Below are 22,421 nucleotides of genomic sequence, written 5' to 3' on the forward strand. Positions count from 1 at the left end.
TAGCTGCTTATTGCTACTCATAAAATTAGGACATCTATGCAGGATAGGAAGTTGTATATTTGAATAAATAAATAAAATTTTAAAATTACATTTTTGAAAGAAGTTTATATTTTTCTTAATCTGTCTGCAAATGAATTTTGAAGAAGATTTTAGTCATATAATTGGCATATATGAATGATTTCCTATTACATACAGGAAGTAGCCCTAAGTAGAGATGTGAAGGCACAGAAAAAACCCGGAAAAATTCGGAAATAAACGGGTTTTTCCTGAAGCCTTTTTTGTTTTTTTCTGAAAAATTGAAAAAATATAAAATAGATTATGGAATCTTTTAACATGATGAATAAAATATTTTAAGAGTAGGGATTCAAATATTTTATAAATCATTTTTTAAAAATATGTATGGTATCAGATTATTCTATTTTCTGTGAGGACAAGCAAGTCCTATGTTACAAACTGAACTCTCCAATGCAAGAACAAGATACATTTCTTCCTTTAGGAGGTGCTATTGTCACCAGAAAAGAAAAAGGTTTCAGTTTTGTTTTTGCATCCGTGTGGTATGCATTGGTTCTGTTCCTCTTCACTAGGCCTCAAAGCCCTGGAAGATCATTACAGCTCAGAAAATGATTCTGATTAAATTTCATGCCCATTCATTGAAACTTAGTCCCACTTCCGTTCTTTTTATGAGAATGTTTTTTTAAATACTGTGAAGAGGAAATATGAATAATTGTTACTTCTGGATTTTTAAAAATTGTGGAAATTTTTTTGTTCCACATAAACTAGTTCAAGAGATTGTTGCCCCATTTGTTACAAACACAAATAAATATTATTTTAAAAGTAAATTCTGTTTGTAATAATTGTTTGGATACACTATATTTTTAATATGCTAGTTGTGATAATTTTATGCCCATTAAAATTGTCCATAGTTATATTTTATGTTTCTAAAGTAACAGAATGAATTTCAATCTGGAAAAGAAAAAAGAAGTGCTAATGTAGCATTTTTTTTCAATTTTTCCAAAAATTTCTGTTTCCCCCCCCAAAAAAACGGGGGTTTTTTTCTGAGCTTCAAAATTTCCGAAATTTTACATCTCTAGCCCTAAGTGAAGGTTTGTGTCCTAAGGACAACTGTGTTGAATACCAAATTATATCATCACCATGTACATGGGAAATAAGAGCTTTTATTGCTCTTGGGATCCAGGATCTTACCAGGGTTTGTAGGCTGATAGCATTTAGATATAACACAAGGGTAGGGAACCTCCAAATGATGGACTCCAACTCCCATGAGCCCCAACCTACATAGCCAATGGTTAGTGATGCTGGTAATCATAGTGCAGTAAAATCTAGAAGGCCACAGGTTCCCCATTCATGATACAAGCAGCTGTTGAAAAGAAATAACATTATTTGTGTTACATAGGTCATAGGATGTTAACTTTTTTTAAATTAAAAAAAATCCTTACAAAGCATTTATTTGATGGATTGGCAAATGCAGGAGGGGTTGTTTACATAGTATTGTTTCTTACCTCGGACATGGCTCAAAATTCAGTTCCACCTAAGGAATGGAACAGGAGCATGTTGTGTAGGTTGAGGATTAGATGAATTTGAGTGATCATTAGTTGTACTTGTTGCTTTTCCATTTTCCTTGCAAGGCACAGCATATGATTCCTTACAGATACTGATCCGCAGAGTCAAGTTAACATTGTTTTGCTTAGGGCATATCTGCACATATCTGTTGAATAGGAGAAGCTGTTCTCTTGCCACATGGGTATACTAGCTATTCTGTGGCAGCTGTCCGATATATTCAGTGTCCCACATTTTTTAAAAAAAAGTTTAGTCTGGTTTTTAGATTCCTTCAAACCCATTGAAAACAACAAAATCTGTGGGAGACTATGTGCATGCCAGGAAAACCTACTGTATTGAGCACAACACTGCCATAGTCTTCTAGAAATCATTCTAGAGTAAGATCACTGTTAATTTTCTTTTTAAGTCACACGTCTAGTGGGACATGAGATTCATTTTCTGTTTTAACATATTTTTTTCTCCCTCTATTCCACCCCCAATCTGACATATACTAAAGGGGAACATAAAGGGAGCTGTTGGGAGCCATGCAGATCAGTGCACAATCTCCCAAGACACCTGAAATCCTCTTGCCTTTCTTTTAAATGCTACTGATTAAAATGCTGTAGACAGTGTTTAAAACTGGGAGGTAAGAGAGGAAGGTGTTTCAACCCACAATGTGCACTGCTACTGAAATGGTGAGAATTCCACAGCATAACACAGAGCAAAATGAAATTGTGTTTTGGCAGTTGTACTGGGTTTTTTTTGGGGGGGGGTGCACTCATATATTTTCAACTTTTGGGGAGCCTGGTACCTCAGTCACAGAATTGTAATGAAGAGTGGTCATCTGCGCCCCAAGTAATATTCCCGTCAGGAGTATCTTGTATTTGTAATCATTTTCTGCACTCTTAAAACATCTAGTAGTTGTGAAAATTGGCTTTACGTGTCTGAAAACCTGCTTTTGAGGGTAGGATTCATCACATCAAGTACTTAAAAACTTTTAAAAAGGATTAAGCAGCTAGTACCGGTATTATTGACTGCTCTGTGATAAAATAGAAATTTTTCATTAGGCAATTTTATGCACATACTAGGCATGCAGTCCTAGACACACTTGGGAGTAAGCCCTACTGGTTTCAATGGGACTTTACTTCTGAGTAGACATGTATGGGATTGTACTGTAAAGAAACAAATGATAAAAAACTAGATTAATAGTGGATTAGCAAAGTTGCATATATTATTAACCTTGAGGTAATGTTCTAGAAGTAACCCAAAGAAAGATTGTCATGCCAATTTTGGAGGCAAAACTGCCTACATTAAATCCTAGTTTCTTTTTTATTGTTAAAGCAGCTGACAGATTCAGGACACTTGTCTGACTGCACTAGCTTGCACGTGTTCATACAAATTAGTACTAAAACATGTTTGGTTATTTCTTTAGTTGGCAAAAAAAAGATGCTTTAGTCATTGGATATTTATTTATAGATGTATGAAAGTTTGAATCGTTGCTTTTGCATGTTATTGGTTGGCTGCTTTTGCAGTGGTGATGTGAGGCTTTTTATGGTACAATTCTATATATATGTCTACTTAGAAGTAAGCCCCGCTGAATTCAGTAGGACTTGCTCCCAGGTAAGTGAGTATAGAATTGCAGTATCATACAGTATTTGGCGTTCCCTCGGTTATAGCAGCAGTAGTTGTAGAGCTTCTGTAAAGCAGTCATTTCCATCTTTCAGGAGCCAGATTTTATTGATGATATAGAAGAAAAAACTCCTATTAGCAATGAAGTAGAAATGGAATCAGAGGAGCAGATTGCAGAAAGGAAAAGGAAGCTGGTAAGTTGGGAAGCTAGTAGCTGCTTAAAGCTGTCACTACAGATTGGTGACAGCTGCTCTTCCCATGCTAATCATTGCTGCCTCTCTTAGGTGTTTAGTGTTTGAGAATATTTGAAATCTGCTCCTGATACATGCTAACAATATCTAAAACTTGAGTCTGTGTGTTTCCATTTTTGGCTTGAGTGTTACTTTCTGGAAAAGGTGTGTGTGGGTGTGTGCTTTCTTGGGAGTTTACATATTATTGATTTTGTGTTGCTGAAGTCTTGTTGCAGTTCAAAGAATGCACTTGCTGTACCTTGAGATAAGAGAAAATCCCAGTATCCTATATAATAAAGTCCAAGTTGTCCCTGCGTCCAAGTTGTCCCGTGTGTCCCTGGGTCACTGCGCATGGGCCCCAGGGACACAGGGATTGGACGGAGAGACAACGGCAAACCGCCGCTCCGAAGCTCAGTCTCATGCTGGAGGTGCGCGGTAAGGCGGCGGGGGAAAGAAGCGCTCCCCCCGGCAGCCTTGCCGCGCACCGCCGGCATGGGACAGCGCTCCTCGGCGAACACAAGCAGGCAGACAGCCCGCCTGCATGCCTTCCCCGAGGAAGCCGAAGCGGCAGCGGGCGCCGAGAGAAGCCGGCTTTGGCTTGGCAGCGGCGGGAAGAAGGGGAGGAATTCCTCCCCTTTTCCCCGCCGCCGCCAAGCCAGTCCCCGAGCCGAAGTGCGGCGCGGCGGGGGTTTTCGCCGTTTGCCTTCCCGGAGCGAAGGGGGAGGCAAACGGCAAAAAGCATCCACCGCGCCACACTTCAGCTCGGGGACTGGCTTGGCGTGTGCAGCAAGGCGGCGGGGGGCAGGAGAAGCGGTCCTCCCCCCCGCCGCCTCGGCACGCAGCGCCGGCATGGGACGGAGTTTTGGAGAAGGTCTCCGAAGCCCCGTCTCATGCGGGAGGTGCACGGCGAGGCGGCGGGGGGGGGAGAGAAGTGCTCCTCCCCCCCGCCGCCTCACCACGCAGCGCCAACACGGGGCGGGGCTTCGGAGACCTCCGAAGCCCCGTCTCATGCGGGAGGTGCGCGGCGAGGCGGCAGGGGGGGAGAAGCGCTCCTCCCCCCCGCCGCCTCGGCACGCAGCGCCGACATGGGACGGAGTTTTGGAGAAGGTCTCCGAAGCCCCGTCTCATGCGGGAGGTGCGCGGCGAGGCGGTGGGGGGGAGAAGTGCTTCTCTCCCCCCGCCACCTCACCACGCAGCGCAGACATGGGACGGGGCTTCGGAGACCTCCGAAGCTCCGTCCCATGCCAGCTCTGCACGAGAGCAGCGTTCTAGCGCCCGTTTTTAAATGGGCTGAATTCCACTAGTTTTCCATAAGTGACCAGCCAAGTTGAATAGATGTCTGAAGATTGGGGCGGGAGGATTCTCCTCTGTGTAGATTTAACAAAGAGAAGTCAGATACCTTGCCGTGCCCTTACTAAAATGTACACAAACATGCATACATTGCTGTATGAATGTTGCCTTATTTAATTCTCAAATATGGAACTTCAAGCAGGGGCACAGGCACATCAGAAGGGGAGCAGATAAAGTGCATGCTTAGGAAGGGTCATGAAACTGGGAGAATCCTGATGCAATGAAACATGAGGGTTGACTGGGCAGTTGAGAAAGTTTGGAGGAAGACAAAACTGTTCACAGAACTAGCGCAAGGGGAGCCGCTGATACCCCTCTTATCCCCCCCTTTCCATTACTTTCAGTGTTTTGCTGCTACTAATGTGGAGACAGCACACTCCTCTCTCCTCTGTGCCCCACTCTGAAGTCGGGTGTTCCTCCTTGGTAGGTGGCACTCTGGGAAAGGTGGCCTAGGAGAATGACTACATGCTGCCACTTTTCTACATGATCACATGCTGTAATTGGTTAAATGTCTAACCACCCCATTATCTCAGGCCACTGCTCCCAGAATGCCTTGCTCTGTGGAACAACGCCTCCTCTTTGCTTCCTCAGAGCAATGCAGGGAGCAGCAACTGGTCCTGTTAGCTAGGGATCATGGGAGTTGTAGGCCAAAACATCTGGAGGGCCACAGTTTGGGGATGCCTGAGCTGTGCTGCTACTAGGATAGCATCCATAAAACATCTTCATTTGGTAAATCTTCCTTTGCTAATCTTGCTTCTGCTCAGGGAAATAATTAACTGCATCAGCTTTAATTTTAATTTTTAATGTTTTTCCAGTTTTCTGATTACACATCATGTTTTCCTATCATACATTGTTTCTATACAGACTTCCCAACCTAACACTCCAAGGCATTCTAAATATACCTTGTTTTTTCTGCCTATCGCTTACTTTACCCCTCCCTCTCTCATTCCTTGGTTGTAGTTAGCTGTTGCTCATAAGGTTGCTACTACTTGAAAATTGATTTTCCCCAAAGCCTTCTCACTTGTCCCTAGTCTGTTTGTTGTTCTGGTTCCTTATTTTGGGTGTCATGTTTGCCAACTCTGCAAATTCTGTCAGTTTATGCAGCTGTTGTTCTTTTGTAGGAATTCCTCTTTCTTTCCAGTTTCTAGCATATACTATTCTGGCTTCTGTTGCATAACACAATAGATTACGTGCCTTCATTGGTATCTCTTCGCCAATTATAGCCAATAAGAAGGCTTCAGGTTTTGGAGGGAATGTAAATTTGAAGATCTTTTTTATCTCATAGATCATCTCCCAATATTCTTGAGCATGTTTACACAACCACCACATGTGTAGAAAAGATCCCTCCACTGCATCAGCTTTAAAGATCCGTCAGTTAAGTTTGTGTAGGAACATATATGGGCGAGGGTGGTTATTATCAATGACCAAGGTCACTTGCACAACAGTTTTGAGCTAGCCACACAAACTAGTACAGTAGTTTGAGAATTTAAGAATGTTTCTGTTCTGTTGGCAGTTTCCTTGAGTGAGGAAGCCTCATTTTTAGGTCTCTGGAAAGAGAGGCTTATAATGTAATATAGGAAGAGACGTTAGGAGGAGTTGCAAAAGTGTGAACACTGCTGGGTGTTATGTGGGTCTTTCATTATTCCACTACTCTTATGACCAGAGTGCATGGTATCTGATTGCAGGGTAGTGCCATGTTTCTGGTCTGGTGTAAGTTCATATTGCCTATACTAGGATGTTATATTCACCTGTGGCATCAGCATTTGTTTTATGCTGTATCTTGATCATATTAAATTGATTCATATACTACCCTTTCTAGAAGTTCTAGCTTCTGAGTTATCTTTTAACATACCCTTCATATTTAAATGATTCCTTGTCATAAGGAAAAATACTGGTGCCAAGAAAAACTTGTGATGAAAGTAGCCTGTTTTCTCTGTGTTTCAGTAGCACAAGGATTTAAAACAGTAGGCAAATCTTGGATCTTCAACTGCTTTGTGCAACAGAAGATAATACATGCTATAACCTTTTTTAATGTTCCACCAAGTTCCAGTTAATCGTTCATTTTCACCTGCATAAGGGTGAAGAGGGAACATGTTCCGTGATGAAATTTTTGGTCTTATATATGGGGGAGTGGTATTATGAATAGGCCAGATGCAATTTAAGGGGAGTAAGTTAGGAGGCCCTCCACCTTTATTGATAAAAAGCTATGAAAATCATGTTACCACCAAGCAACACACAGAATTTCTAGTTATACTACCTTTATATAGTGCATTTATTATCTGAATATGAATTGGGAGCCCTAAAGGGCACAGCATGACCTTGTAACAAAGTGATGAAACAGAACCAGTGTTATCCTTCACCACTGGAGAAATGGGAGCCCTGGCTGCAGAATGCAAACACTGTGAGGTAGTAGGTAAACTCTGTTATCTTAAGTTGTGACCTGTCTCTCTAGAGAAATAGAGCAGACTTGGCTAGTCCTTCTCCATATAGCTAGGTGTGCCAGCTGCATGGCTTAGCTGCCTTGACTATTAACAAGAGCAGAGGTTTTCAACCTTTATGAGTCCACGGCTCCCTTAACCAACTACATTCTTTCTGCGGCACCCCTGTGGGGCTCAGTAGCCCAGTTATGTCACCCCTTGTCTGCAGAGCTGGCAGCTTCTCACCTTTTTTTAACACCCTCCCTTGTGGAGTGCTCCCTCAGCCTCCTCTCCTTGGTGCTGCTGCCATCCCTAGTCTCTGAGCTGCCCCCCACTCCGCCCCAAAGAGAGGCACCATTCGCCTGTGGAGCTTATAGCTGGGGCTGCTGCAGTAAACAGCTGTGCAAGCCTTTGGGAGGCAGGGACGTGAGAGGGCATCAGAGGAGGGAAAGGGACCAGTGTTGCCAGCGGCACGCCTGACCCATCATTCAAGGCATCCCAGGGTGCCACGGCACACTGGTTGAAAACCACTGAACAAGAGAAATGGACTGAAGTGCATTTGGAAGGTACTTGTTGATAAACATCAAAGTGAGATGGGGGCACACAACACTTCCTAGCTTGCCAGGACAAAGAAAGAAAAATGTTAAGGAAACTTTGTACCGGAGGCTAATACTTCCTCGGCTTCATGCAGTGAGGTGTAAGAACTGCTTCCTGGAACTTTTAAGACCTTTCTTAGCAGGTACAAATTCCACTAACCTTGGTGGAGATCTTTGCAATTCTATCGGTATAAAACCACATAGAAATATTGCTGAAGTAAAGTGTTTTGACACACACTCCTGAGGCTCTGTTGAAGGCGCATGGGGCCTGTTCCTGTGTGTGGTCCCTAGTTACAGTGGAAATTTTGTTTGATTCCTTGTAGTGTGATGCCATCTCTCCCAGGAACATATGCCACTGCTTCTCATCACTTGAAAGATCCCTGGTAGTTCAGCGATGATTTACTTTCATTTTTCCCTTCCCTTCACTTTGTTGTCTTATGAAAGAGTGATGAAAGAGTGATAAGTTAAGAGCAAAGACTCATTAAAATTGGATCCATGAATGCAGGGATCTGGTGAGTTATTGGTGATGCATAAAGTGCCTGTTGGAGGTCCCCTGGCTTAATTAATCAAATAATAGTTTGAATAATATTGTTCATTCTTAAGACTACTAAAAAAATAGGTAAAGTCAATATAATGGATAAAAAATTGGAATGCTTTGTCATATTAGATGACACTTAAATAGAAATTGGGATGATAAGGTTTTCTGGAACAAAATTTATTTTTACACATCAGTAGAGAACAGCCAGTGCACTAAAATGCTCCTTATCATCATGCATTACTTTTTACCATTTTGAGGAACAATAGAAGTTGGCATTTTGACTGGGCACCTTATGCCTTACTAACATGTGGAAACGTTGCTTAGCTGGTTTAAATGAATGCATTTCTCATGCTCTAAGAAGTCTAAACCCCAGTATCCCACCATCACAGATTATTGTTGACTGACTGTAGAGGCTCTGGTACACTCAGCAGAATTTGACGAGGAGCAAAATTACACTTTGTTAACTAAATTATAAATAGATGTTTATAAAATAGTGTATTTTTTATTTACAAAATTATGGAAAGATGCTTTTTCATTTCAACACAGGTTCAAACGGGAAAATAGCATTATTGATTTAAAATTGGGTGTAATATAGTTTTAAAACAGAAGCATTTTTCATATAGACTTGCACAGAAAATGTATGTCATATACTTTCATTGCATCTTATGCTGTTAAAAATGTTAATAAGCTTATTGTATTTTAATTCTAGTTAATATTCTTTTCTCTGTACTGTATAAGGAATTGACTGAAATTTACGAGTAAATATGGTGCTTGCACTAATACATAGCTGTTTATTGGCAAGTGTGTACCTAATTTGTTTTCCTTTGCTCCAAGTTAAAAAAATCCACAGTGCCGTGCCTGAGTATATAAGCTAGTATATAATGATAGCGATGATCCTGTAACTTGTTTGAGCCGTTTTTTACTTGTGCTGAAACAGTTTGAACATGGCTAGGTTTTATGTACTTTTATTTTATCTTTGGCATATGTTGCTTAAAAATTAATGTTGTTTAATTCCTCAGACCAGAGAAGAACGGAAAATGGAAGCCATTCTTCAAGCTTTTGCCAGGCTAGAAAAAAGAGAAAAAAGAAGAGAGCAGGCTTTGGAAAGAATCAGTACAGCTAAAACTGAAATTAAACCTGAATGCAAGGAAACGCAGATCATAAATGAAACAGAATTTGTACAGGTAGAGACATATTTTTATAAAGTTTAAGCTGGCTTGAAAGATTAAGCTTTTCTGTTTATGTAATTTGGGCAACACTTTGCTGCTATAAGTTAATGAGCAGCTTTCTTTCACATCATCAAGGCTTTGTGCTGACCCAAAAGAGTGCCTTCAAAATTCCTTATAAAACTCAAGACTTCTGAGATGGTACTTAGAACAATTTGCATATTTTTAAAAGACTGTCATTATGTGATACCAAAGTTGCCTCATCCATTGCTGAAAATGAATATTTTGGGATAGGGGGAAATCACATTAAAAATCACTTTCAAATATGTACTTGCTATTGGAAAAATTACAGAGCGGTTATTCTTTCTAGCTATACAAGGTATGCAGTTTATCTGACGTTGGTGTTTCATGCATTTTACAAGGAACCAGCAAAAGAGGAAACTGCCACTAAGCCAACCCCTGCCAAAGTCAATAGGACAAAACAGAGAAAAAGTTTCTCTCGGAGTAGAACTCATATCGGACAGCAGCGGAGAAGGCACAGGACTGTTAGCATGTGTTCAGATATTCAACCATCCTCTCCTGATGTGGAAGTTAGTTCACAGCACAATGAGCCTGAAAACACTGCACTTTCAGCTGAGCCTGAAACTGAGACAACTGTTGCTGAAATAGTTCCTGAACCAGAACCCCCAGCACTTAACAAATGCCCTCCTAAATATCCTAAAACAAAAAAGGTAACTATATTTCTGAGCTTAAACTTAGACTTTCATTTATGTATTAAATATCTACTGTGATGTTATTTGCAAAGGAGCGCAGGGCAGCATTTAAGCAGGAATATACTGGTTATCAGCTCCGTTTGGGGATGAGGAGGAGGGAGTGGCAGTGGTTTCTTGTTTGAGCAAGTGCAGTAATGCAGGGCTACCACAAGAGGAGCTTGTATGGTTCTGAGATGCACTATTTAAAGAAGGCAAGTGTGCTTTCTTCCTCTTGTACACTCACTTCCCTTAGGAAAAATAGGGAGGAACCTGGATACTAGAAGGCAGAAGATGAGACTGAGTCACTGGTAGGAAACCTTGGGTAAGGATCAGGGCCCCCTGTTAACAGGAGGGGGAGCCCATCCCCCATCCAAGACACCAAAATGCCATCATGAGATGGGTAAATAGGGAGAGGTGCAAGACATTTGGAAGACCTCAAAAAAGCAACAAAATATGTTAAGGTAGATCTGCACAAAGGCCAAAGAAATATCAGTGAAGACCTCTGGGTGGTGGGACTACTCCTCCATCCCCAACGATTTTGGGTAGGGAATGCTGACTACATTTTTGAAGTCAGAAAATGAAGGGGAGGCTAAAAGGTTTCCATACTTCCTCATACCTTCCAGGAGTTACCCTCCTATCTAGGAGAAGTGAATGCAATGACTTTCAGGGTAAGTAGGATAACAACACTGAATTATTTCACCTTAAGGGGCATACGTCATGATTTGAGTGTCTGTCTGGAAGCAGGAACAGTTGACATTTCTTATTTTGTCCTATAGGATGCATCTCCTGTGAGGACTCCTAGGTCTGGAGTTTGCCTTCCACTGAGAGGGAGAAAGCACAGCATAGGCATCCCTATGAAGATATTAAAAGAGTTCATGTTAGGCTTTTTCTGTGAAACCGTAGGCCATGGCATTGCTAATAGTCAGTTGTTTTCTTGGGTTGGGTTTGCTTTCACTTGCTGCTAGCTTGGAAGGAAATAGTGAGCGAGGTTTCACAGAAATAGAGCCAGTGCAGTAGTTACTGTTTTTCAGTGCTTCTTTTCCACTAAGTAGAAACAAAATCCTAAAAAGGGATTGCTCCAGTTCAGTGCATGCAGAGCATCTAGCATCTATGGAGGGGTTTCTATAGTACAGTAGTCTGGTTTCCCTCTTCCTCTGTGGTACATATGCATGGATGTTCAGCATACCTGAGCATTCTGGGAAACCTATATCCAAGTCCAGCCTCTCCCTTCTCAATTCATTCAGGGAACACATTCCTTGCAGCTCACATTCCTTGACCAGAAGGATGGGAAGGGCTGGACACAAATTTGTGAGGTATGTCTCCCATTCCCTATAATGGCCGGGCATATTCTTTATGTGCATGCCTCCAGCTCTAGATGGGGTGGGGGAAAGAAATAGGGTTTTTATTTATTGTTGGTAGTATTTTTATTTTTATCCTGCCTTTCTGTGTAAAATACCAAAGGCAACTAACAAAAACAAAACTGTTAAATGAAGTGAATGCAGCACAACAGCATAGCAACATTAAACAATGCAGTATCACCAGTAAATAATAGGTAATGATTCTGCCATAGCACCAGAGGCCCTCAATTAAGAGGGGGCTTTCATCAGAAGACCAGAGAGAAACAGGCAGGCTTCTCAAGGAGAGAGTTCTCGAGCCTGGAGTAACAACTGGGAAATGTGTTTCTGATGTTTACAACAGCAGCTACATACAGATAGCATGTCGCAGTAGCCCAATGTGGATATTAACAAGGGTCACTGCCTGGTCACTGCCGCCACCTGAACAGCTGGGACACTGGCTCCAGGAAAGTTTAAATTCAAACTTTTCTTAAGATAAGGAAATTGATTGGAACTTGAGAGAGGACAGGCCACTTGATCTGGCTTAAACCAATCCTGTTCACATTTACATAGAAATAAGTCCAACTGAATTAAGTGTGTTTTAGGTTGTTACCTCAGTGAGCAAAGAATGGCAGGGCTTTTGTGTGGTAAAAATGGTGACACCCGTTAGAAAAAACCATAAGGGAAGGCCTATTGCACAAGAACACCATGCCATTCTGCATGCATTTAGACAGAAAAACTTACGAACAAGTAAATTATAAATGATTGCTGATGCTTGTATTACACATATCACTTAGTGTAAGAATGCAGGTTGTTGCATTAGCAAAAAAAGCTGACATCAGCCTCGCTGGCTAAAACTTTTAAACAGTGGCATTTTACCACAAATTTACCACTTTCTAGGATTTGACAGCAATTCAGCTGTCTAGCAATTCTTACTGTCTAGTATATTTTACCTTGGCCATGTCTACACAATTAAAGACTGGTTTAATAAGCCAGAATATGCATGAGCTCTGTGCACCCACCCACAATTCCTTCCTGTGAGCAGGGAAACAGCCCCAGTTTCCCCATTTGATCAGGAATTTAGGTTAATGGCTTTCAAAGAAGCTGTGATGCAAAGCCATGGGTTTAAAGTGGCTTACAAACTTGCTTGTTTAAAAGCCATTAACCTGATTGTGCAAACCTGGTCAGTTACTTGGATTACCAGTGAACCTATTAATGGTGTATCTGTGTGCAGTTACAGCTTCATTAGTCACTTTAGTATTTGCGCTCCCCCTTAGTACTGACCATGGTCTTAATGTACAGTTGATAACTCTCTTCAGTGGAAGGGTTATGTTGACTTTTCCCTTTTCTGTTTAGCACTTGGTGAGTGAGTGGTTAAGTGAGAAGAATGAGAAGACAGGAAAACCGACGGACAGCCTTTCAGAAAGGACCCTGCGTATAACGACAGATCCTGAGGTTTTGGCTACACAGCTGAATTCTTTGCCCGGTCTCACCTACAGCCCACATGTATATACTACTCCTAAGCACTATATTCGTTTTACATCACCATTCCTTTCGGAAAAGAGGCGCAGAAAAGAACCTGTGGAAAACATTGGCTCTTGCAAGAAGGTAGTGTTTCCTTTTTGTTTTCCTCCTTTTGATATTAAGACAAATAGCTAATTCTTAAATCTTGTAAAATATCTACAGACTAGATAAGGCGGGTGGCTACTGGTGAAAGGCTTTTGCTTGGTGCTACCTATTCATTTGGTCATCAAACAAAGACCTTATTTTCCATGACCTGTTAAATAACAACTTAGTCCACTTTTTGTTCCTCCCTTAAAAGTTCACGCTGTGTCATGGCTTATATTATTTTGTAAAACTTACTAGTGAGTTTTTTTATTTTAAAAAATGCACATGGCCTGCAAATGATTTAAATCAATAATTATAATGGGTTTCACTTGGCACCCACAGACTAGAGTCTAATTATATTCTCTCCCCCCCCCCCAGCGTTGGTTGAAGCAAGCTCTGGAAGAAGAAAACACAACAGCTGTAGATAGGTTTAATTCACCATCTCATGAAAGATCTAGAAGTCCCACAGTCAATGGTGAAAGTAGAAGTCCCTTGTTATTAAATGACAGTTGTTCCTTATCAGGTAAGGATTTTTGTTATATGCTGCAAGCCATCCTCTGAAACTGTCTAACCCTTTTCATCAAACTTGCAAGGGGTTTGATGTCCAGCACCCAGTTGGGCAACCACTTCTCTCTACCTACTTTTGTACTAAATGTTTATGGTTAGTGGTATATTTCCAGCTGGAGAATATATTCACACTCTGCTTGAAAGTTCAGTCCCTGTACCCTCTGTGTGTGACCAAGATTGAATAGAAGAGTGCTGCCCTAAGATACTTTGCTATCGCAATCAGTTCGTGAAATCTGACATATATGCCTTTCTCTCAATCTAGGATCTATTTACTTCACCACTACCTTGTGGAGAACTGGGCTTGTTGGAAAGTAAATTGCAGGCCTCTAGTAGTAGTAGTAGTAGTAGTAGTTGTTGTTATTTATTTGTACCCTGCCCATCTGGTTGGGTTTCCTCTTTCCTTCTTTTCCTTAGAGGAGCTCTGAGCTCCATGTGTTCTGAAAGGCATTCTTTGAGGAAATGGAAAGAACAGAGTAAAGTATCTGGAAACTGATGTATTGATTTCTAGCCAACCATTGAAGTTTTAGGACCCACTTGTTTTGCCTTTTCTGCATTTGGTGGGGTGGTGGGAGGAGGTAGAGTTGGGTATGTGTGTTTCTCCAAGCATAGCTACTTTTCCTTCTGTGGAATGAGTATTTTGTGGGGGCAGATACCTGGTTTGGCAATTTGACTCATGTCGAATCTCTATATTGTACTCAAAGTTTCTTGGGGAAGTGGCTATATTTTGTGACTAGGCAGACAGTTTCCCAGGTTTCCAAATGTGCACATGGACTCATGGATGCTTTAGTTGAGATTACTGCATTGCCGGGGGTTGGACAAAAAACGGTTTATTGATGGAACCTAATAAATAATTGTTTTCAAATCTTGATGGCTTAACGAGAAAACATCAATTAATGCTTTTTGTTTGCCTTCATAACATGCAGACCTCACAACACCGCTAAAAAAACGAAGAGTCTATCAGCTGTCGGATTCTGCCTATTCAGAAACCTCTACACCTATTCCTTCTCCATATGCCACACCAACCCATGCTGATCTCTCTGCCTCAGATCCATTGCTGTTTGCAACTCCTCCTAGAATAAAAGCAGAAGATGAAACCTGTAGGAATGGTTATAAGCCCATTTACTCACCTGTTACGCCAGTGATTCCATGTGTACATGGAAATGCAATGCACTTTGAGGTGAACTTTTGTATATTCTATACTCTTACCTTTTCAATCAACTTGCATTGACAGTGTTGTTGTTGTTGCTTTTAAAAAATAATGACTAGCTTAGCAAATGATGGGACGTGTGGTAATGGCTACTAATCCAGTCTTTAGAAGGGGATTAGACAAAACTCTAGCATATATTCCAGGGAGGCAGAATGAAATAGTAGTTTAGATGTTGTTTTAAAAATGAGATGCTTTCATTTGTGATTTGCATTAAAATAAAACTTCCATGCTTAACTTTTTTAATGCAGAATATTTCTTCACCTGAAAGTTCCCCAGAAGTTAAGAGGCGAACGTATAATCAAGAGGTAAGGAGAACTGTAAGAAGTTACTGGGAAAGGCTTATATGCGTTTTTCAAATGTTCCTCCCAGCTATGAACAGCTGCTAATAATTGTTTGGGGAAGAATTGGAAGCAGAGCACAAAAGGTCCTGAGTTTAATCCCTGGCATCTCATCATCATCTCCATCCCACAATGTTCATTGGCATAAGCAGTTCAATCTCCTGTCTTAAACCCGTATTTTCCAAATATCCCAGAATTACTACAGGGTCTCATTTCTGTAATTCCTGTAATCTACACCAGTATTCAGTTCCAATATTTTTTATGAATTGACATACCTTCCATATATGGGCCACATCTGTGTTAAAGGCACAATAACCAAAAATTGGATGGCACGTTAGGATTGTATAGATGGATAGATTAAAAAATACTTCAATGGAGCCATCAATGAAATAACATTCAACTAGGTTCATACGGGGTTATCATTTTCATTTACTTTTCTCAGACATTGTGTGTTACATTTAATTGCTTCTCTCTCTCTCTCTCTCTCTCTCTCTCTCTCTCTCTCTCTCTCTCTCTCTCTCTCTCTCTCTCTCTCTCCCCCCCCCCCCCCGGTGTGCAGGGATATGACCGGTCATCATCAGCAATGCTAGCACTCAACCCTTTCAGAAATTCCAATCTAACAGAAATGTGCCTGCAAGAAATAAAGACTATTGGATATTCCAGTCCAAGAAATAGGACTGATGGTGCCAGGCAATGCTCCGGAGAAAATGAAACGGCCTCAGACCTTCAGTTGGGACTTGAAGCAATTGAGCAAAGTGCACTGCATAAAACTCTGGACAACACCTGCCATGATAGGACTGATGCTAGCAGCCAGCTGGAAACTGCTCACTGTGGACGGGGAACAGTTTATCCGACTTGGGTAAAGAGTCCCGACAGGACAGGTGTAAATTTCTCAATGAATTCTAATCTGAGGGACTTAACTCCTTCACACCAGCTGGAGGTGGGAGGTGGATTCCGAATAAACGAATCAAAGTGCCTGATTCCAGATGATGCCAGAGGTGGCATGTTCATGGAAACACCTGTTTTTTGTACTTCTGAAGATGGACTTGCAGCTGGCTTTGGAAGAACTGTCAGTAGTGACAGCTTGATGGACGGAAATTGCACACCCCAGAATCCTCCACAAAAGAAAAAGGTTACAACCTTTAAGTATAAATTCACACTTTCATTTTTTATATCTGTATCTTTTCTGCCAAGACAAAATTAGATAAGGTCTTCTGTTTACCATAGAAGATATTCTCAAACGGGTTTATGATTGCAGCCTTAGTATTTTAAGTTCAGCATTTAAAGTTCTAAATTATCAAATTAATGTTAAGGATGCCTACGTTTGTCTAGATCATGCCGTTTAGTGTTTGTTCAGCTTTGAGAACAAAAATAAAATTTATAGTCTGTATTTACTAGTTTTGAGGAGACTTTATTTTCTTTAGCTCAGAGGAAATGCTTTGTACAATACATACTGTTGCAGATATGGAACCTAGAATGCTTTTAAAATAGCTGAATAATTAAAAATAATACTTTTTGATCAAAAGATCTCCCAATGACATGAAATTTAGTAGTGAATTATCTAGAATCATCTCATAATGCAGCATTGTTGAAGCTTAGCAGGTGCCTTGGATAGGTGACCTCCTGTAAGAGATTCTGAGATTTGCCAAAGAGGCGTATGATTATGGTATTAATATAAAGGCAGTGGCTTTGATCCTCAGTTCTATGAGCAGAGTGTTCTACTTTTGGAACAGAGTTTTCCAACCTCCCCCTTCATGCTACAGCAGGCATTCCCAAACTTTGGCCCTCCAGATGTTTTGGACTACAATTCCCATCTTCCCCAACCACTTGTCTTGTTAGCTAGGGATCATGGGAGTTGTAGGCCAAAACATCTGGAGGGCCGCAGTTTGGGGGTGCCTGTGCTACAGCTCTGCGAAAAGCTAATGAGGGCCAGAAAACCCTCTGGAATGGTGGCAAAGGAAGCTGCGGTAGGAAGGGAGCAATGGGAGCATTGCCTCCCTGTAGCTAAACTGGTGTCCTGATAAAAATGAAACACAAGTGGAATGGGGTTAGTTTTTAGCAGAAAGTTTAGCCATTAATGCTGGGGCAAATATTTTAAGACAGACAAACCAAATAGTTATGATGCATTTACTTAAGATTCTGAAAACTGTTACTGCCCCAGTTAATCTGAAACTAGAGGAATTGCTCAGACTGTAAAAGGACATTTTCAGTAGTTATACTTCACCGTTTGTTTGTTCTAATGTAGGAAGTCCAGTATGCAGTATCCCAAAATTATTTTATTACGATTGCTGCAGGTCATTAGGTTGGATCAAAAGGGTGCACTTTCACTTGTGGAAGTCCTCTTCAGCCCACAGAAGGAGTGTTTGGTGCCTTGTACTGGAGCATTGTGTCATAAAAGTAAAATGCAGCCAAATATGTTTTTCTGGTTGCACCAGTGGAAGTGGAAGAAGGGTTACAGAATTAACCTCTTGCCATCACCTTGCAAACTCACACACAAGTATTTCTGGAACAGTGCTAGCAACTAGCCCATCAGTTGCCTGCACTTTCTTGGTTTGCCAGGGATGAGGTGCATACTGGTGCACACTGCCTCATTGCTCCTTTTTCACTCCTCGCTAGGCACAAGCAAGATAAACAACCAGGAAGCCTCGGGTTCATGCTATGTCTGAACTAAGGACCACGGATTATTGCTTCCTAAATTGCAGTAGCCACAATAAATCAAAAGGTCTGGGTCATCGTTATGTGCAAACACACCCATTCTCTTACTCGTTCCAATTTTAGATTCATTTTTGCAAAAGAGTTATCCTCAAAACTACTGCCAGCCACTTTGCAACCAAATTCTATGTTGAATTTTCTCTTAAAAGATTGCAAACTCCTCTTTTATAATAGCCTAGAAAGAAATCTGGGAGAAATGTCAAAACAGTTTGAGTTGAGACATCCCGCAACTGTTCCTTCCACTTTTTCCATAGGTGTCGCTTCTAGAATACCGCAAGAGGCAACGAGAAGCCAGAAAAAGCGGCTCCAAGGCAGAAAGCTTTCCCCTTCTAACCATATCGCCACACTCTGCTGGTGGAGGAAACAACGGCGGTTCTGCTGACGGGTATAACAGCAGCGAGAACGGGGAGCCAGTTGAGCAGGAGCACACGGCTAGCCTCCCTTTACCATTGCCAGCCACCGATTATAGCACCACTTCAGAAGAAACAGAAAACTCCTCTTCATCAAAAGAAGCTTCAAGCGAGAAGAACGATCCAGAAGTTCAGTGGTAAGCTCCTTCTAAATAGCTTGCTGTTAAACTGAGGGCTATTACAAAGGAAAAGAGGACTTTTGTAATGTAAATTGTGTTCAGATCCCCAAAATGGTGAAATTTCAGACTGATTAAAATTTAACAAGGTGTCCTTCTGCTACCATAAGAAATGTATGCATCAGCCTTTAAGTGTTTGAGCACGGTGGGGGCCATCTTCCATACAATTTATGTAGAACACCCGCCATGCTTGTATGGGAAGTGCTTGCTGTGACCTTTCCCCCTTAAATCACCAGTCATAACTACTCTTAAAGGAAGACGTTGCTAGAAAAGTCTGCACTTTCCTTAGTTCCCATGGATTTGCTGAGAGATGAAAAGTACTACAATCTATAAAAAATAAAATAAGGGATGTGGGTGACGCTGTGGTCTAAACCAATGAGCCTCTTGGGCTTGCCAATCGGAAGGTCGGCGGTTTGAATCCACACGGCGTGTACCATGCAACTAAGTCTGCTCCTGAGCAGTAGGAAGATACATTTTTTCAATAAAAAAATTACCCGGCAAACTAAGACTTCATTCATTTTTGTTTTGAAGGACTGCTTCAACTTCAGTGGAGCAAGTGAGGGAACGAAGTTATCAGAGAGCTCTGCTTCTTAGTGATCATAGGAAAGACAAGGACTCTGGTAAGAAAACATTTGGTTGATCCTGAAAGTGCTTCTTTGAACTTAGAGCAATTTTGTGGTTGTGTTTGGTCTGCTTCTGATTGAGCAGGAAGAAGTGTAATTACTGGTCACCATCTGATCTTGTATTCATAATCATATTCATCTCATTTTATTAAGAATGCTTCAAGCTTGATTTTTAAAATTCAAACTTGAAAGTTTAATCCATCCAGTCAAACATCTTCATGACCATTGTATGCTTTTGTCTATAGACTTACAGTAATTCTTATTGCAGATCCTGAAAATCCTGAGCCCACAAGTGAATGTCCGTCCCCAGATACTTCTATGAAGGCTTGCAAGAGTCCTTTAAAAGTGAGCAAGGTACTACTATACAAAATATTTTCACATTAGTGAATGCCATAGCTGCCAAGTTATCCCTTTTTTACAGGGATTTTCCCTTATGCTGAATAGGCTTCCTCGCGAGAAAACTTGGCAGCTATGGTGAATGCACACATACATGGCTTGAATGTCCCTGCTTCTTTCCTGGTCACTCCAACTTAAAACTGATTTTCTGAATTTTGCCTGAATGCAGATATACTCAATGCCAGATGCTGGCAAGAATCCACGTTTGTGAATTATTTATTTAATTAATTAATATAAGCATTTAAAAGCTTAAAAGTGACTCTTTATCCATCTGTCTCATTGATGCACATCTAGAGGAGGAACAGTAGCTAATCCAGTGAGTAACTACACAATATTGTTTACAAGCTGGATAGTCACTTGCTTCTGCTGCTATTTATATTAAGCACCACAAACTCCCATTTTTCTTTCAAATTTGATTTCAAAGTTTGTGTTTGTCTGCTATCCTCAGGAGTAAGAAGTGTTGCATTGAACCCAGTAAACCCTCACTAGTTGAACAAGCCTGTATTGCGACCATAGCTCTGAAGATAAGGATATGGATAGGCTTTAAACTGAAGTTACATGTTTGTTTTTCTTTTTCCTTAATGTAGACTTCTTCACCAAGTCCTGTAGCTCCTGTCCAATCGCTTGGGAAAACACCCATAAAACAGGATGCCCAGGGGGAGACTACAGCAGATGCTCCAGAGGCAGAGAACACAACTCACCCCAAACCTGACCAACCACAGAAGCCGCTGGCAAATAATGCCGAAGCACTTTCAAAAAACCACCAGCCCCATTCGCGCAGCGCAGCAGATCAACTCTCGCAGAAGCTGCCTTCTGTACCATTGAAGCTACACTGTCCCCCTTCACCCCAGGTAGAGAACCCTCCCAAACCCTCTACTCCCCACACACCTGTTCAACACGGCTACCTTTCACCAAAGCCCCCTTCACAACAATTAGGATCGCCCTGCAGACCTCACCATCCTCAGTCACCTCAAGTGGGAACGCCTCAAAGAGACACTCACAGAAGTTTCTATGCGGCGACGCAAAGCCTTCAGCCTAGTACCCAGCAGCAACCCAGCGGAACGCTGTTTCCCCAAACATCTTCGGTCTCTTACAGCCAGTTTCACCAACAAAATGTGAACGCTAGTGCCCCGCCTCCTCCCCCGCCTCCTCCCCCTTCCTCTACTTATTATCAAAACCAGCAAGCCCCCTCAGGAAACTTTCAAAATTACAGTCAGTTAAAAAGTAGCATACCACCCCAACAAACTGTGTTTCCCTCTGGACCAAACCAAGCACTTGCGGGCACAACATGCCAGCAGCCGGTTTCAGGGCACCATGTAACCAGTGGGCATTTTTTGCCATCTCAGAACCCCAGTATTCACCACCAGACTCCAGCTGTCGGGGCTCCGCCGCCCCCCCCACCACCGCCACCTGCTCCAGGATCCCATCTTGTGCAGCAGCCAAGTTCTCATCAGCAGCATGCCGTGGCCCACGTCGTGGGCCCCGTGCACGCAGTCGCTGTGGCTCCGGGGTCACACATCCATTCTCAAGCTGCCGGTCACCATCTGCCGCCGCCTCCACCGCCGCCTGGTCCCCTTCCTCACCATCATCCGACTCACCCCACCACAGGTCACCAAGGTTTGCAAGCACAACACCAGCACGTAGTCAATTCGGCTCCGCCTCCTCCACCGCCGCCGCCACCTGCCACCGTTTTAGGCTCTGGGCATCACACGGCATCGGCGCAAGGATTGCACCATGCATCTCACCAGGGCCCCCCACTTTTCCCCTCCAGCGCTCATTCAACAGTCACTTCCTACCCCTCGCAGCCTCATCATACACCTTTGGGACCTGGACCTCAGCATCAGCCTGCTGGCACGGGACCTCACTGCCCACTCCCAGGTCAGGGTCCTCACATCCAGCCTCAAGGACCAAGCAGTATTCCAACACCTACCGCTTCCGGGTTCTGTCCTCATCCTGGCTCTGTATCCCTTCCTCACGGTGTGCAAGGACCTCAGCAGGCATCTCCGGTGCCTGGGCAAATACCTATTCACAGAGCACAGGTGCCACCAACTTTTCAAAACAATTATCATGGGTCAGGGTGGCATTAAAATGGACCCCTTGCTTCTAAACATTTTAAAAATGTTCTGTAAAAAACTGTATATTTCATATGTACCTGTTGAAGGTACTTTTTAAAGCTTGTACATGATACTTTGTATAAAAGCAAACACCAGTGCGCGCACTCTCATTGTACTCTTTCCATTTTTGCTTTTAAAAATTCCTGAAACTGTGCCCTTGAGCCAGTATTAGGCATTTTTTATTTTGTATGTGAACATTCCAGCTGTTCGTTCTGGCAGTAGATTTGATGCTGCGTAACTTTAAATTTTATTGTTGCAGTTAAATTCATTTAGTGAATGTTTTCTATATTTACTTTTTATACATATGTAATTAAAGTACACAGCTAAGTGATGGCACTAACAGGTTTTCCATCTGTCAAACAGTTTTTGTGTGCACATAGATAGAAGATGCAATACAGATTTTTATAGTTTGGTGTGGACATGGCTCTTATTTCAACAGTTCTTTGCAGACATTGTAATTTAATGTATAGATTGTTTCTAATGTCTATGACAAGTGCTGTAAATACTGTTTCTTTTGCGTGTAAAACTGCTTAATGCTTCTCATTTGATATAGTATTGTACATACGAGTCTTTTGCAAAAGCGTGTGATCTTTGTGGAAGTAGTACAGTATATGAACTTTAATTTTTTTTAATATACTGTCACATTGCAGCACTGGTTGGGCATTTTAATTCATGTTAATAAATCACAATTATGTCAGTTTTAATAA

The 22,421-nt window shown here is 41.8% G+C and overlaps 1 protein-coding gene across 45 annotated transcripts in view; it reads left to right on the forward strand.

Annotated features, from left to right (window-relative positions):
- KMT2E (lysine methyltransferase 2E (inactive)) overlaps window positions 1-22,421 on the forward strand; it is a 61,765-nt gene extending 39,344 nt beyond the window's left edge. For 23 of the 45 annotated variants that reach the window (XM_088652147.1, XM_088652160.1, XM_088652152.1 and 20 more), the window contains 13 exons: window positions 3,279-3,377; window positions 9,331-9,495; window positions 9,900-10,208; window positions 11,474-11,542; window positions 12,920-13,171; window positions 13,550-13,694; window positions 14,662-14,915; window positions 15,194-15,250; window positions 15,843-16,415; window positions 18,250-18,542; window positions 19,113-19,201; window positions 19,473-19,558; window positions 20,188-22,421. In XM_088652147.1, coding sequence (XP_088508273.1) covers window positions 3,279-3,377; window positions 9,331-9,495; window positions 9,900-10,208; window positions 11,474-11,542; window positions 12,920-13,171; window positions 13,550-13,694; window positions 14,662-14,915; window positions 15,194-15,250; window positions 15,843-16,415; window positions 18,250-18,542; window positions 19,113-19,201; window positions 19,473-19,558; window positions 20,188-21,687 — 3,891 coding nt within the window. In that variant the 3' untranslated portion in view covers window positions 21,688-22,421. The remainder of the gene's footprint in view (window positions 1-3,278; window positions 3,378-9,330; window positions 9,496-9,899; window positions 10,209-11,473; window positions 11,543-12,919; window positions 13,172-13,549; window positions 13,695-14,661; window positions 14,916-15,193; window positions 15,251-15,842; window positions 16,416-18,249; window positions 18,543-19,112; window positions 19,202-19,472; window positions 19,559-20,187) is intronic. The other 22 variants (XM_088652168.1, XM_088652191.1, XM_088652175.1 and 19 more) reach the window with 4 other exon arrangements.

Source organism: Zootoca vivipara, chromosome 9, assembly GCF_965207765.1.
Source record: "Zootoca vivipara chromosome 9, rZooViv2.hap1.1, whole genome shotgun sequence".
Classification (NCBI taxonomy): Eukaryota; Metazoa; Chordata; class Lepidosauria; order Squamata; family Lacertidae; genus Zootoca; species Zootoca vivipara.